The following is a 14,595-nucleotide window of genomic DNA, read 5'->3' on the forward strand; positions in this document are numbered from 1 at the left end:
TTAAATTAAATTACAACATCAATTTTATGTTGTACTGTATATTCTCCGAATCTCAGCAAATACAGTACAGTAAACGGAACACTTAATCCAACTCATTCTTTGTGTCAATCTACTTATGCAAATATTTTATCTTAAATCATATTAATTACCTACATATATTGTGTTTTAAAATATAATTACTTTTTTATTCCACAGGCTGTTCGTAAATTTTCGGCAGTGGTGCAGCAACAGGCATCTCCCCAGTGTTAGACATGTTATCCTATGTACTGTATAACTGATTGATATAGATCTTTATAGACACGAAAGGAATTACGAATAGGGAATCTACAGCATTTTGACTATTATTTATAACTTCATTTTAATTATCAATTTAAGATAACCATAGATAATCTGACGTATATCTTATCTGATCTGATGTTGATGTTTATTGTAACTAATTTTACACCGCCAATTATATTTCCACTGAAAGATTGGACATTTATTTGCAAAGGTTAAGCTCTAATCTTCCTCTCCGCCTACTCGAGAGCTGAGTGAGAGCGTGATTTTACGTAGTGAAGGCTGTGCATGCGGGAACTCTTGGTTCAAGCGATCTATGATGGTAGACAGAGTGTGAACGCGATCGGTTTGCTTCTGTGTTTCGGTCTCCAACGCCGACTCGGTCTTGCATAGCAGTGTGTATTTTCCGTCTTTGTTTGCTTGGTAGTATTTTGATTTCTGCTGCCTGGCAAGAATGTCCGTCATATTCTATCAATAATAACATAACATTACAATTATTATTACAGTTACTAATTTAAATATTTATTTCATAATTGCATGTAGGTGGCCCTATTAAGTAAGCAATGCTGTTAGGGCTACCCTCATGAAATATGAGGTTTGCAATTCCAAAACCAGTGTACTGTTACTAATTGTTAAACTGAGTAATAATAGCATAAGAATGTAGCAGTATTGTATAGTTAAGTACAGAGAAGCGATAATACTTTTACTCATAACTTCGCCAATAGTAAGTCGATTCCAGTAAATGATCCATCATTTTTAATCTTACAATGTAGAGAACAAGAATATATTAATAAGTCAATTTTCATTTTTTTTGGTCATTGATGCTGATTTTTTAATGGCAAGCCCCGTATTGTTAAATAATTATCTATAATAACAGTAGAACGATGCTATTTTTAACCAGCCTTAAGTGTTTACCATGTGAAAAGGGCAATAGATTCATGAGCTGTTACTAGCAGACCTGGAGATGTTTTAAATGCTCACATGCATTGAATGTAGAGTCTATAAGGTGATCGATTTACAATGGACACTAATTAGAGACACAGTGCCCTGAGAAGCCATAAGTGCTTTCAAAATATCTTCAGACCTGAAGGGTCTTCAGGTAATTTTTTTTTCAACTTAAATGGTTCTTTGGGTTGCTTTTCCAATAGTACCCTTAAAACATAATTACTCATTATAATGGACAGGATGAAATATGTTGTGTCTACACAATTCTCTCACCTTCTGTTTGATCTCCATCAGTCGGTCTATATCTCCGTCAAGCGTGTCGGCCATACTCTGCAGATGTTGGAAGGATGTCTGCTTCTCCTGTAGCTGTTCACTGAGCATCTGCTGGTGTGATCGCAGCTGTTGGATCTCAGCATCACATGAACTACTGTCCTGCAAGCAAATAGCATTAAACACAGTCATTACAAAGGACTGAAATGAGCACCTTTTAAAATTTACTTTCATAAATGTTATATAAAATTACCATCATAAATGTAAATGTTCTATAAATATTAACTATTAAAATTGTCTTGTTTTTGTCATGGAAAGCATTTCATGAAACAGTACGCAACATTCTGATGTCGACAGGCAAAAATTAGTTATAGTGAACGGTCTATTGTACAACTTTAGTGCATTTCTACCTCCTCATATCATCGCCTCATATATTCTTATATAATCATCATCTCGTAATCTTATCATCTCATCTCCTCAAGATGAATCTTTGTAAATCATACCTGTTGCACCTGCTTTATCTTCTTGCTCATCTCCACCAGTTTCTTTTTGAAGGTCCCCTTTGTCTCAACCTTCTTGTTCAGCTTACTCTGCGCGTCTCCACGAGTCACAATCGTATCCCTACGTGACACGGACTTCTCCATATCCTGGATAAGCTTCTCCTGGAGCTTCATCAGCTGTGTGTAGCGGACTTCCATACGGTGGATCTCGGACGTCATTGCGTGGATCTCGCCTTGTCCGACGTCGGAATCGACGGTAGCTTTAGCCTCACGGGCTAGTTGGGTCTTCTTTTCCCAAAGCATAATCTGACGTCTGCCAAGAGAATTACTTTGTTTATAATCTGTTTTCATTTGATTATCAAAATGTACAGAGCATATCACCATTATGTTTTAAATTTATATTGTATGCGCAGAAGCAGTTTGGCATAGCAGGAAAGGTTTGGTTTCCCAACCTTGAAGTCGGGGTTTCAATCCTTCACTGTGCTTTTTGCTTATGTCCGTGATCAAGGCACTTTATCTGCGTTGATCCTCTCCACCCAAGAGTATTAAATGGGTACCTGAGGAGGTTCAAGTTCAAAATGCGCTGATATATTTCATGCGGCAAACTATACAATTTCTCCCATAGGTATCATTCTAATGACTGGCGTAATAATGTAGAAAAGCGCTCTGAGACTTATGTAATCAGAGCACTATATAATAACGTAAAATGTACATTCAGGTCCAGAAGAAAGAATTTGACATTTCAGCAAACTATTTTAAATGTTTTCATGAACTTTTGTGTTTAATTTTTTACTGAAATCCAGGATACACTTACTCTGCCTCTACAAGACTGTTTAAAAGACGTTCTTTCTCTTCCGACTGCTCCTCCAGCTTGTTCTGCATTTCAATCGACTCCTTTTCAGCTTCCTACAATCAACACGTTCAAGAAATGAAAAGAAAATAGTTATACAATCAAAATATATTGCTCACAGTGTGACTTTGGCCTAGCCAGCTAAGAAATATAAAACGCATGTTAAATTCATTGCTAACTGACCCCCGCTACCAGAATTAGTGCGTTTAGCTGAGGTATTTTCTACATAAGGCTGGTAGCTTAGAGTTCCCTTTTGACCAGCTGTCTAGCTTACTGTCTACCAAGATTTTTTGGTGAAGGTCCACTTATTGAGGTACTGTATGATGAATACATAACCTTATTGATAACTTAAATGGCGAGTTAGAGCAGCAGTAAAAGGGATTGGACTTAAGGTGTGAGAGATCGAGTTTCAACCTGATAATGCCTTGCTTGCTTGTAAAACACTGCTGTACGGGGAGTTAAGCCATTGATCGCAAGGTACATAATAGCACATGAATTTGAAAACGAAGGGGATCGTCTCCCAGTGTACTAACCATGGTGAGCACTGTACTGTCACTCCCGCAGGTCAATCCACGAGACCTTATCCAAATTCCCTTGTAGATTTCCACAAAGGATTACTTTATATACGTTCTGATTTTACAATTCACTTACCTTGAGCGAGAGTACGAAGTCATTCTCAATCAGTATGTTGTCCTGTTGCAGGTTCTGTTGGATCTTGCCCTCCTTTGTGAGCAGTATGTTCAGCTTGATCATGTCATTCTGCAGGTTCCTCATGCTCACTGACACATCATTGTGCTCCGTCTGGTGCATCGTTATCTCATCTAAGCAAACGAAGAAGTGTGTATGTTTAATTTTTTATGTTTATTTTTAACACAGTATTTTTGGACACCAACTTTGGTCATTTAGTTAACAATAATATTAATAATAATAATGACATTTGTAAGGTGCACGTATCCATCTCAAAGAACTGTTCGATACGATACAATATTCCTTTATGCGCCATTGCTACCTGCAAAGAGCAGCAGCCTTTTCTGCATTTTCTTTTATTATTTCATATATACTGTATATATTTTTATCAACTCAATTAGTGAGGAAAAAAGGGCAAAAACAAGTGCAAAATATCCCAGGGATCATCCATCACCACTCTATTGCGTTCCAGAACCACTCGAACAAAGGAACGGGAAACACTTGCCCTGCTACAGACAAACGGGTGGTTATAGAGGCGGCAATCGGGTTAAGATTTTTGAAATCCTGTTTTCTTCACTGAGGTCTCTTTTCGCCTTGTTTTGTGCTTTTCCTTTCGCTTTGAATGTTTTTTTATTGTAGTTTTGAGAGAAAAAATGGAATTAGTAGTTTTCATGTCACTATATTTCTTTGGCTCTCTTTTAAAAAAAAAAACAGCCATAGAAAATGAATTTGTAAAATGACAGAGGTGATGAGAGAGTACTCTTTGTACACTTGTGAATGTCCATAAATTTGAATATGTTGTATGATTATTACCATTATTTAAATATCTATAATTACAAAATATGGTAGTACTTACTCTCAATTCTCATTTTCTTTTGATGGAGTATAGTAAGAGCTTTCTTCATGGTGTCCACTTCACTCTGTTGCCCATCCTTCTCTTTACTCATCTTCACCAGTTCGCTCTGTTGACGCAGCCAGAATTGTTGAAGCTCAGCGATCTCTTGCGTTCTGGTGTCAATGGACTTCTGCAAGGCTGCCACCTCCTGTTCAAGCGGTCCAAGCTCTTCTCCCTGTTAAAAAGAATAAAATTTAGTGATAAGTAATTGTGGTACACCACATAGATAATTCCGCAGAAACGGTTTGGCGCAGCAGGAACGGTTGGGTTTCCCAACCTTGAGGTCTGGGTTTCAATCTCTCGCTGTGCATTTCGGTTGTGTCTTTCAGCAAGCCACTTTATCTGCATTGCTTCTCTCCACCCAGGAGTATAAATTGGTACCTGGTGGAGTTGCCTGCTCCTGCGCTGATTACCAGCAGCAACACTGAAGCATGTGAACTCAATGACCAGGAAAAATAAAATGCTTAGTACCTAAAGGAATAGGTGCTATACAAAAATACAAACTAACTGAAGAGATATGTTGTTCTGGTTGAGTGTTTAAAGGTTTTGATTGAGCTGGTTCAGTCATCATCAGGAGAGTAATATCTATTTTTATTTTATTTTATTTCATCCCCAACGACAATAGCAGGGAGCATATATACAAAATCATTCCAAAAATATTTGAAAACAGTAGAATAAACCTTCATGATTAAAACAATTTACAATAGTTATATACAAGGAGCATCATAATAAAAATTAAAATAATTAAAATACAAATCCAGGGCCTAAGTATTATAGCTTATATTCAGTAATTGTTATCGTTACACCCTTTGCTGTATTTTTTTGTTGTCGTCAATAGCACCTACAATAAAACTAAGATTATTCTATTGTGGTAGTCATTGGCCCTTAATTGGCATAAATTAAATGAATCAAGATTTCAACCAATCACAACCATTGTTACTTGTATGCAAATCATTAAAAAAACTTACCCCTTGCTTACTCTGTATGGCCTCAACCTTCTTGCTGAATTGATCTATCACTCCCTGCTTCCGTTCGATTACCGCATTACGTTTTACAATTTCTCCCTCACTACGTGTGATTATTTTATTCTTCTCGTGGATTTCTTCGTCGAGGTCATCTAAGGTTTTCTTCAGGCGTTCCACGCGTGACATGGTGTGGGAGTATTCCAACGTATCGTTAGCTACTTCATTCTCAACTTGAGCTTTGTTAGCTTCCTGGGAAATTAGATGTAATTAAAAAATAATAACTATTGGTTCATTCATTACCAGTAATAATATTAAGAATAATCATAGAAATATTTATATTACAATAATCATAAAAATAATTATGTTCAAAATAATACAATCACCATCATCATCATCATCATTTATTTGAGTCAGCATTTTCCCTCTTGCGAAGGGTTACTGACAACAGACGGAAAAGAAAGGCCGAGTGATACCAAGGAGAAGCTGAACACAAGTACAGTAGATGCCCTGAACACTGGTTGAGGCTCTCGACAGACAAGACTAAGAAGAGCAGAATATTTAACAGAGGACTGATGTTCCTTAAAGCCTGGGACTCACTGCGTTGCACGATCGTCCGCCGAGGATTCCAACTCCGCTTCCTGTGAGCGCTAGACAACGAGACGCTGTCTGCTGATTGTCGGTGGTAGTATGAATGGATCGTCATTAAAAACTACTTGTTGCGTGCACGTTGTGGTGTTGCATTCTCCATAGAATCCTGTCGGTCATCAGGAGTGATTTAGGGATTAAGAATTGTATAGATGCATTTGTACCATACCTGCTCCTTTATCAGTTGTCTGGTTTTGGAAGCCATCCTTTTAGTGTACTGAGAGGCTTTTTCCATGGTTAGCTTGTTCCGCATTGTCTCCATCACTTTATCCTCCATCGTCACCTTCTCCTGAAATTCCTTCTCAATCTGTTTCCGCAGACCATTCAGCTCATGCAAGCGTAATGTCCGATCCTTTATGGGATAAAAAGAGCACATAATTTAATAGTAACGAGTAATAAATTTATTTTGCAAAGATGGGTGCTTCATTTAGTATGCACTAGAACTTTTTTTGTTATCTTGGTATGTCAGGCCTGATGTTACCATCAATATTGATGAGAAACAGCCACAATATATAATTTATTTATTAATAAGCCATGGAATACCCACACCTAGGGCTGAAACATAGCATTAGCATAGAAGCATGGCATTAGCTACTTCACAGGCTGTCAACTAAACTTCCCACAAGTCTCTAATTTATTGGTTTTCGCTAGTGTTAGAGACCTTCGAAGAGCGCCACCAGCGTCTGATTATAATGGAAAAACTTTTTATCTTGTTGAATTGGGATTGCGAAAACCCCAGAAAAACATACTGTAGTATGGGACGCCATGAAAATAAGTAATATGTAACGCAGACCAATCTGGGTTGACTAAGCATAGCCAGCCAAGAATGGTCAGCGTGCGGTTTGAATCCTCGACACAAGGTTCAGAACCTGAATGGAAATCGCTGTGCCAAACTGCCTTCCCACCTTTATTTTAAAATTGATCATGTAATTTATGACAGCTTCTTCAGCATATTCCCAATATACTACATGCTTCCCCATCCTATGTAAAGTAATGATTTATTGTGAAAATATTTGAATGGGGACATACTGTCGTAGCCCTACTCAAGGCCTGTTCCGTCTCGTGCAGCATCCTCGTGTACGTGCTGTACTCCTGTTTTAGCTGTTCTTGTTTGGCCTGGCTAGCAGCTATTAGCTTCTTAACGGTGTTGATGTCGGCCTCGTTCTTATTCAGCAGGATCAGCAATGTCTCGTTGCGCTCCTGTTCTTTTATGATCGACTTCTTGTAACCGTCAATCTCAGTGTTTAGTGACATTATCTGCTGCCTCTGTTGACTATAAGTTGGTAAACAGAGCAGTCAAAGCATGAGTAGAAAATATCACAATTTTATGACCCATATGCTCGTAAGTAATATTTTTATATATTCTATAAAGATTAATTAAGTGGCTTAAGCTTAACGTACGCTGCATCAGCGTTGGCAGTCTAAGCAATTCTATCAGACATGACGTAACAATACATGAAAGCTTGTTTTCAACAATAGGCTTAAACTACCACCCATCATCGGTTGGCACTGCATCGGGCAAGTAGTTATAGATAGTGCAGACAGATACTGTTAGGCATTGGTTGGGGAGTTGAGTTGTCATGAGCTAAGAATCCAGCGTCTGACAGCTCTTCTGCTAGAGAGAGCAACATAAACTACGTATTTAACACTATATGCCAGTTGTTGAGTTGTGACTGCAAATTCTGATATACTTACTCGAGGGCCTCATTCATGGCTGCGTATGCCTCGTCTCGTCTCCTCATACCAATCAAACTGCTGTTCCACTGCTGGTACAGCTGCTTACGTTCTAAGTTGATGGACTGAAAAAAACAAAAAACATAATAAACACTCCATTCACTCAAATACATCAAATTCATTTTATTAATCAGTCTATAGATACAACGTTCACTTCTTGGAGTTCTTTAGCAAATATTGAATCACTGTCAGTTGTGTACCTCAATCTCCATGCGTGCTTCGCTGAGAGCCTCTTTGGCAGCCTTTGTCTCCTCGGCCTGCGCAGAGCACTGAGCCTCGTGTAATGCTATTTCTTCACGTAGTTTATCCACATTTTCTGTCAGTCTATTTACATACAAATCCTAAAGTGCAGAATAAAAAAATGAAACAGTTAACATACCTCAACTTAAAAAATGCTTATGAAAAAATTCATTAATACACATAGTTACTAACTATGTCGGAAAGAAGATAACAAATAAACTTAGTATTTTGATTTAGATAATGTTTATTGAAATATTAGTGTAACATAATTGTACAAATTACTTGATCTCAAAATTAAATTTACCTGTTTTTGCTTGCTTTCTTCTGCTTTTGTCACTTCAACATCTGCCTTCTCTGCAGCTCTGCGCATAACTGCAATATCTCCGCGTACATCTTCTTTGGCATTCATCATATAGAACATATGCAGCCCTAGGTTTTCAACCTCAGTCTGAAGAGCGGCAGCTGTATGACATTAGGAAATGGTTGATTGATTAATTCATTAAAATACAAATAAATGTAAATTAATACCATAATCGATTTTCAGGCGTTTCATGTACAATAATGATAAAAATAATATAATGTAATGTAGTTGAATTTATATAGCCCGAATTTGAATTCACAAAGCGCTCGAGGTGTGAACCAGTTTGTACTGTATGGTAATTTGCTTCTCCCCTAAGGGTCTCTGTTTGTGTCTGAGCTATAGAATTATCCAGAGACTGACAATACTGTAAATACAGCCTGAGATTACAGTGACACTAACCTTCCTTCCTCTGTTGATTCATGTTGTCCTGTGTTTTCTTGTACATCTTTCTAACCTCGCTGAGCTGCTCCTCGCACTGGCCGCGGAACTGCTGCAAGCTAGCCAACTCATCATGCTTCTTCTCTAGACTCATCTGCTGACGAGCCAGCTCTTGTTGGAGGCCGTACAGATGTACACCGAGCTCCTCGCGTTCTTTGCTCTTGTTCTTTACAGCTTGATTAAGCTCGCTTAATTCAAGCTTTACCTTCTTATGCTGCTTCTGAAGGTGGGAGCTGAGTGCATCTTGGAAACGTTTCATCAAGGGCTGTGCAAAATCAAAAGATGTTATTATAATATTAATGCTTTCTGACAAAGCGATATTTCATTGCAATCACAATGTTCAATACAAACTAGTTAGTAATTAATACAAAAACAACAGTAAACTTATTATGGAGAAGAGCTGACTAGCTTGATGATAAGATGGTTGCCAGGGTCAAATACTGTATTTGGGGTGGGAGTGGCTAGGCTCCTCAAAAAACAAGAGAAAAAAAAAAGAGAAGAAAACAAAAGGAAGGAGAAAGAGGGGAGCATGGTCCTCCAAAACAATTTGAATTTTTGATTTAAAATCCATGTCAATGCTCAAGCATTTATAAACATAACCTGATTGGTACTTCGCACGGATTCACTCCTGGTTGCCTTCTAGTCGTCCATGAGACTCCCACACTTAAATTCTATCAAACCCCTTCCCCCCCCCCCCATAATGGAACTCATAGAGCATTATTCTGTTACAGCGAGTGACTGTTTGGAAGAAATAATTTGAAAACAAACACATATTAATAGACGATCATGCAAATTGCACAAGCTTCAGCAGGTTGGAGGCTGCAGCGTATGGAAAAAGGACAATGCAAAACATGCAACCTCCCCTACCCCAACATGCAATCTTAATGTCAAGCATTACAAACAAATTGGGAAAACGTACATGGTCGGGATCCAAGACCACAACTTCATTGGCGTCATCACTGGCGTCAGAGTCAACGTCGGCATCCTGATCTCCACCGAGCACATCATCATCACTGAGGTCACCATCTCCCTCATCATCTGGTATTTCTGTAGCGCCATAGGTGGGTGTTCGACTCTCTCTGGATCCTATGGAGAGCAAGAATCATAGAAGGGTTAATAACATGTAGGTTTGATTCACAAAACCCTGAGGGCCATGGGTTCGAATCCAAAATTTCTCAACAATGCCATGTGGTTTGGGTTGGTTGGGTATATTAAGTGCAATAAACAAGCCAGGTTACAACTAATATTGTATCATCATAATTATTTTAAATCATGTTGATGACTTTGTCTACAAGCTACAATATCCCACAACCTCTACTACCTTATCACAATGTTTGAGATTACGAATAAAACCATACCCCTTGACAGGCCACGCCCTGGCAGACCACCAGATGACCGTCTTTCAGCCTCTCGCGATTGGGCTCCAGATGGTGGTCTGTCAGCCGATTCTCTTCCATTGGACTGTCTTGGCCGACCAGCAAATAACCGTCTTTCAGCCTCTTGCGATTGGGCTCCGGATGGTGGTCTGTCAGCTGATTCTCTTCCACTGGACTGTCTCGACCGTCTACTCCCTGCTGATCTTTGTCGTTCTGAATCAGGCTTAGGTGAACCTGATACAGGCTTAGGCGATCCTGATGCAGGCCTGTCCTGTACAGATCTACGTGATGCCGAGCTAGGCCTATGTCTTCCTGAGCCGGGTCGTTCTTCAGCAGCAGATGGTTCGACACCTGGCTGTTTGTCATCCATTTCAGGGACTACTGATGTATCTTTGGCACGAAACTAATCATAAAAATGAAAGAGAGAAAAACATGTCAGGTAACTTAAAGCCTGTATAATATATCATAATACGTTTATAACTATAGTTTTTCAAATATTGATAACAATAATAATGATGATGGGCACAGGATATTGTTAACAATGATGATGATGATCAATTATGATTAGGGAATATTTGCGGTATATCACATGGATGGTTCTCAAAGATCTGTAAAGTATTGAGAATATCTAAAAATTTCAAATTAGTCAAATAGGTTGTTTTGAAAACTGTAATACTGTAATAATAATATAACAATAATCTCATTTTTGAACGGTACCTCGCTCAAAGCTTGCGCTTTCATACCGGAAACAGCTTGGCGCAGTGAAGCTGCTTCATCTAGTTTAAAGAAAAGGAAAATATATATATATATGATTAAAAAAAAACGATTCAAAATATGAGATCGTAATTGGCTCAACTTGCACCATATTTTCTAGTAGAATTTTAAAAAATATCATTGTAGGCCTACTGTATTGTAGTGCCAGCCGGTGTGTAATCACCTGGTAATAACAATACCCAGGATGTCCAATCAGGTGTCCCCCCAGATTTAGGTGCCGTCACAAATCCACCTCAGACACAGGCTGGCACCAAGACAGACAGTGAATTGGTCTACAGAGGTTGTTGAATACATACGTACACAGTTAACAGCTAGATTGCTTGGACTTATCAGAACACCACGACGAGAAGTGAAGAGTATGGTAAGTCTCAGGCATAAGGTGTAGTGCTGTTAGGTGTGTTATAATAGGGTAGTTAAGTAGGTTAGGTGTTAGTATGTGTATGTAAGAGCAAAACCCTTATAAAACTCTACAGTACACCCATTTCTCTTGCAAGAAATATGTGGACAGAAACCAAAAAAGTGTATGAACAACTTTAAATGTGTATAATACCTTTTTCAACTGCAGATTCAACACTTTCCTCTATAGGGTCTTCTAGTGGTGGGCTAGAAAAAAAAATATAATTCATAAAATTCATACTTTTTCTTGGATTAGGCCTAGCTTATTACAGAAGATGTAGATGCCAAGACTTGCCTGACGTGAGCACTAAGCTGTCCGTATTCGGTAGGTTGTCACATGCTCACAATTTTGAACATGTCCAAAATTAAAAATTGACCCCAGCATACCTCCTCTGCGAATCCCTATGAACTGCTAACGACTACAATGAATGTATGTACGAACTGCAACTTGTGCGAACGTACACCCAAATTTTCTAAAACGTCAGGCACACACTGGCTCTATTCACTACAGTATGACACTGAGAGGATGGGGCTTCTTTAATACAAATTTAAGCAAGTCTCGTTACAATGGTGAACGCTATCTTAATGCACTCTCCGGCATGTCGGAACGATATCCATTTCATAATATTTTACCAAAGAAAGGCTCTAGGGCCTAGTTAGTCCGATCCAACTACATACAAAAAGGCCTATCTAGATGGAGGGCCTACCTACTAGGCCCAATGGAAATGTCTAGCTAGGCTAGGCCTAGCTAGGCACAACAAGGCCTAGCCTAGGCCTAGAGGCTAGGCCTAGCTACGTATGGACTGGAAGAGTATGGCTGGGGGAGGGGGTGGGCAAGACAAGGTAGGCTAGGCCTAGGTCTTCTTTTTCGCTTTATACGGCTTCATAGCATGATTAAAATTAAAACAGAGGTGTTTAAAATAATTCAAACGTAAAAATTGAATCAAATAACTAACTATAAAATTATAATTTTATAAATAATACCTGTTACTTCGATCTGACATTGTTGCTATTGATCGTTACTATTGACGATATGAGTAAACTATAGAGGGCAGCAGACGCACTTAAGTCTGCCGCCATCTATCGAACGAGTGATCTCTCTCTTTAATATTCTGACGTCATCTATTGAATTGTTGCGTTTCACCGGTGATCAGTGAATCCCGTGCACGCTGGTAAAAATGTCGTATCTGTCACGATTTTCCGGAAAACAGGTAAATTTTTCGAGTTGGTGCATTGTATAACATGTCAACCTTCCGACTTATTTGCTTGAAGAAGCATACGTATTTGTAAGAGTCACTAAAAATACAAACACCATACCTAGGCCTGCTTTATTTTGCAATTCATAAACTTGCCATCCTTGAAACGCCGGTAAATCATTTCCCCCCGTCATCCCGGTTCTTAAAATTGGTACTTTGGAAATTTAGGCCTAAACAGCTTGGCCTACACCCTCCTATCCTACTGGGCTAGGTTGGACTAGGAGTGCAAGGAGGTGTCGATTTAACATTAATTATTTACAATGCAATGTCATCCTAAAGCCTAGTTTACTACTTACTTAGGCCTGGTGATGATAGGTTATCTTAATTTTTAGCAGGTCCAAGGAGGTATAGGCCTAATTGATATAATATATATTCCTAAGTGATGATGTACCTAGGCCTATAGATAGGCTCCTATCTAGCAACATAGAAAAGGCCAGTCAGGCCTATACTAGTGTAGTTTGCCTAGTACGTCTGTGGTAGAGTAGTAGTAGGCCTAGGTTAGGATGTACAGCTAACAGTATTAACATGACTATATTTCTGATAAACATAAACATATGTTATTAATAATAATATTTATTGATATGATTTGTAAGTTTTATATTGCAATATTTATGAATAGGCACTATGTGCAGTCTGCATTGTTGACAAATTCAAAGTAGTGTTGACATTGTAAAGAGGTTGTATAACAAATTTGTTTTCAATAAAGTTTTATGATCCTTACTGAGGTCAGTTCTTGACCTAAGTGCTTATTTTTTATGGATGCAAATCGTGTTGGTAAGATTAAGATTCTCTATAATCAACAAAGGAAACAATTTTTTGGATTTTCAGGATAAAGAAATATACAACAAAAAGCCCACAAAGATAAACAAAAGTGTTGAAAACTATTGCAGGATCTCCAATGCAAAAAAGAACAAACATTAGCAAAAAACAAGATCAAAGCAACATAATATATAGAAAGATACATAAGAAGTAGATAATATATATAAAGAAAAAGAGTTAAATAATAAATTTTAAGATATACATTTTAGCTTTTTTAGATAATACAATACATATACAGTAATTTTTAAAGTAAAATATTTAGTTAATATTTACAATTTATCTAATTATTAATTCTAATAAATATGGCTTTGAATATTGAAAGCTACAGTAAGCAATTCATGATTTAATGTTGCTAGAAGAATTGAAGGAATGAATTTATTTATTAGGAAAGTCTGAAATCACATTAAAAAAATAATAACATTAACAAGCAAGTAAATTCCAAAGTATACACAATGATAGCGAAGTTCCAAGGATAACTCAATATAGCCGAAAGACTTGTTTTCATTGAGATCCCGAGTTATTGCAAAATTGGAGAAATTAACTGCCGTGAACCTGCTAGTAGGCAGAAAACAGGTGATGGTGATGATGTGTTTTCTCAGTGATAGCCTTCGTTGCTGCTTTTAAAAAAGAAAGATAATGCATTCCTTGTTCATTTGTTAATTGCTCTCTAATTCATTTAATAAATTTTTTAATATTCCCACCGGCAAAATTACAGGCAAGGATATACAGAACAAAGTATGTCATAAATGCTTGTCAAAATATAAAAAAAATAACGTTAACAAAACAAATTGCACATATCATATCAATAATATATTGTAATAAATATTGTTATCTATTCTGTTTAAAATGAGTATGTTTTATTTCAGCTCCAGTATGCTCTGTCGTCAGGCATCCGGGCGAACTTTTTGCAGACTTCTGCAGTTGCCTCACAACAGGCCAAGGTACCGTTCATTCTCTATTATGTTCATTTGAATAGATCCATAATTTTATCGGTTAACATAAAAGTTTCATAGATGTTTTTATAAGACATTAATTATGTTAAAATAGGTGATACTAGTAATATAGTTTTAAATGTATATGTGGTGTTGTCTCCACCAATCATAAACAATTTCCTAATTCCAGTGGCATATCTTGAAGTCTTGAAATGCAAGTGCTGGGTGGGTGAGAA

General features: G+C 37.7%; 2 protein-coding genes across 2 annotated transcripts in view; one reads left to right on the plus strand and one right to left on the minus strand.

The window, feature by feature from the left end:
* On the minus strand, nucleotides 1-12,438 carry LOC117120569 (coiled-coil domain-containing protein 40-like). Its single transcript, XM_033265592.1, has 18 exons — nucleotides 12,337-12,438; nucleotides 11,507-11,559; nucleotides 10,900-10,958; nucleotides 10,165-10,585; nucleotides 9,726-9,892; nucleotides 8,768-9,071; nucleotides 8,312-8,469; nucleotides 7,968-8,108; nucleotides 7,729-7,832; nucleotides 7,063-7,306; nucleotides 6,203-6,385; nucleotides 5,392-5,637; nucleotides 4,385-4,598; nucleotides 3,493-3,662; nucleotides 2,806-2,897; nucleotides 1,995-2,304; nucleotides 1,495-1,653; nucleotides 1-744 (listed from the first exon to the last, which is right to left on the minus strand). The coding sequence occupies exons 1-18, from the start codon at nucleotides 12,354-12,356 to the stop codon at nucleotides 499-501; spliced, it is 3,291 nt and encodes a 1,096-aa protein (XP_033121483.1). The 5' UTR covers nucleotides 12,357-12,438; the 3' UTR covers nucleotides 1-498.
* Nucleotides 12,431-14,595, plus strand: part of LOC117120570 (aconitate hydratase, mitochondrial-like) — a 23,969-nt gene continuing 21,804 nt past the window's right edge. Inside the window, exons 1-2 of the mRNA XM_033265594.1 lie at nucleotides 12,431-12,563; nucleotides 14,294-14,368. Coding sequence (XP_033121485.1) covers nucleotides 12,531-12,563; nucleotides 14,294-14,368 — 108 coding nt within the window. The 5' untranslated portion in view covers nucleotides 12,431-12,530. The remainder of the gene's footprint in view (nucleotides 12,564-14,293; nucleotides 14,369-14,595) is intronic.

The sequence above is a fragment of the Anneissia japonica genome, unplaced genomic scaffold (genome assembly GCF_011630105.1).
Source record: "Anneissia japonica isolate Jap-2015-1 unplaced genomic scaffold, ASM1163010v1 scaffold3474_len973312_cov172, whole genome shotgun sequence".
Lineage (NCBI taxonomy): Eukaryota > Metazoa > Echinodermata > Crinoidea > Comatulida > Comatulidae > Anneissia > Anneissia japonica.

Bases quoted from the DNA above. Each gene is read 5' to 3' on its own strand.
- LOC117120569 (XM_033265592.1), bottom strand. From the start codon at position 12,356: ATGTCAGATCGAAGTAACAG. The intron at 10,959-11,506 runs GTATTATACACA...TCTTTAAACTAG, and splicing joins TGAATCTGCAGTTGAAAAAG to ATGAAGCAGCTTCACTGCGC. The intron at 9,072-9,725 runs GTACGTTTTCCC...GATTTTGCACAG, and splicing joins TGGTCTTGGATCCCGACCAT to CCCTTGATGAAACGTTTCCA.